Source organism: Emiliania huxleyi (assembly GCF_000372725.1).
Source record: "Emiliania huxleyi CCMP1516 unplaced genomic scaffold EMIHUscaffold_109, whole genome shotgun sequence".
Lineage (NCBI taxonomy): Eukaryota > Haptophyta > Isochrysidales > Noelaerhabdaceae > Emiliania > Emiliania huxleyi.
In genome coordinates this window covers 20,726-22,097 of record NW_005201851.1, presented here as the reverse complement: position 1 = coordinate 22,097, position 1,372 = coordinate 20,726, and the positions used below count along the sequence as shown (strand labels likewise).

The window sequence follows — 1,372 nt, the reverse complement described above, 5'->3', positions numbered from 1 at the left end:
GAGGGGGTGGTGGCAGCGGAGTCCAGGGTAGAGGCGAGGGTGGAGTCGAAGGTGGAGACGAGGGTGGAGGCGAGGGGCGTCGGCAGACCGGCGGCGGTAGCTCGGCCACGGAGGCGAGAGTCGCTGCAGAAGCAGAAGGCGGAGGAGGAGGCGGCGTCGGCGACAGGGGGACAGCGCGAGGTGGCGAGGCGAGGTGGGGAGGCGGGTGGTGGCGGCGGAGGCGGCGGAGGCGGTGGAGGCGGTGAGCGGCGGCGATGGGAGGCAGGCGGCGGGGCCGGAAGGGAGTGGCGTGGCGCGTGGTGGGCACCTTTGCAAAAAAACGCGCGAGATCCTCGGGCGAACCAGGCACGTACACCTTGTCCTCCTCCTGCGCGGAGCGATGCGGAGGAGGGGCTCACGCCGGCGCACTGAGGACGCGCCTCTACCCTGCTGCCGCGTCACTCGCGTCATGCGCAAGCTGTCCCTCTCTCGCGCGCGCGTGCTGCATCTGGCGGTGTGGTTGGTCTCGACGGGAGACGGGCGGCCACACTTTCCGCCAACCGCGCGGCACGGCGCGAGTCGAGCCGGTGGCTACGGCGGTGCGCACCTCCATGGCGCCAGGCGTCTTGACCTCCTCCATGGTCAAGGCTGCGGTTGGTCCCGAAGGAGAAGGGAGAGAGCTCTCGGTCGCGCGCGGAGGGAGCTGCAAGATCAGAGCCACAAGTGCATCTCCCAACCACGTTTTTCTTCTTGCCAGTCCGAGCCAGTCTGCTGTGAGAGGGGCTTGTATAGTAAAATTCTTCTTGCCAGGTTTTGCGAAGCGAACCTAACATACACCTTCCTACAGACATACATAACCTCACTGCCCTTCTTCAGCGGCGAGGGCGCGCTGCACCGGGCCGACCTGCAGCCGTCGCTACGTGCGGCGGGGCTCAACGCGGGGCAGCGCGCCGACGACGTCGAATGCGCCGCCGTGGCATCGCGGCGCCGACGACCAGGCTCAGAGGACGACCCCGGGTAAGCGTTCCCGTGCCTCGACATTGCCGCTGGTAGGCGCGCCATGGCGGGCGCGCCGCGGCCGCGCGCAACCTTCGTCACAATGCCAACCGCGCGCGGCCGAGAGAGAGAGAGATTTTTAGCAATACCAAATGTTTGTCGCGGCCGTCGACCGGCAAGCACACGCCTCGACTCGGAAACACTGTTCCGAGGGCAAGGGAGAGGGGTAGGCTCCAAGCCCGAGAGGAGAGCTTCCGAGACCCACTACAAGACCCCGCGCACATCATCCCGCGGCCTGGCGGTCGGCGGGATTGCAACCAGTCTTCGCGTGCCGCCTGTCGTTCGATTCGGGCGCCTTGGGCGTCGGGGTGGCGAACAGGGGACGCGGCTCTGAGTG

General features: G+C 67.8%; 1 protein-coding gene across 1 annotated transcript in view; it reads left to right on the top strand.

Annotated features, from left to right (window-relative positions):
• Positions 1-448: 448 nt before the first annotated feature.
• The window catches only part of EMIHUDRAFT_108787 (hypothetical protein), a gene marked incomplete at both ends in the record, with an annotated part of 2,817 nt that continues 1,893 nt past the window's right edge, over positions 449-1,372 (top strand). The window contains one exon of the mRNA XM_005792148.1: positions 449-578. Coding sequence (XP_005792205.1) covers positions 449-578 — 130 coding nt within the window. The remainder of the gene's footprint in view (positions 579-1,372) is intronic.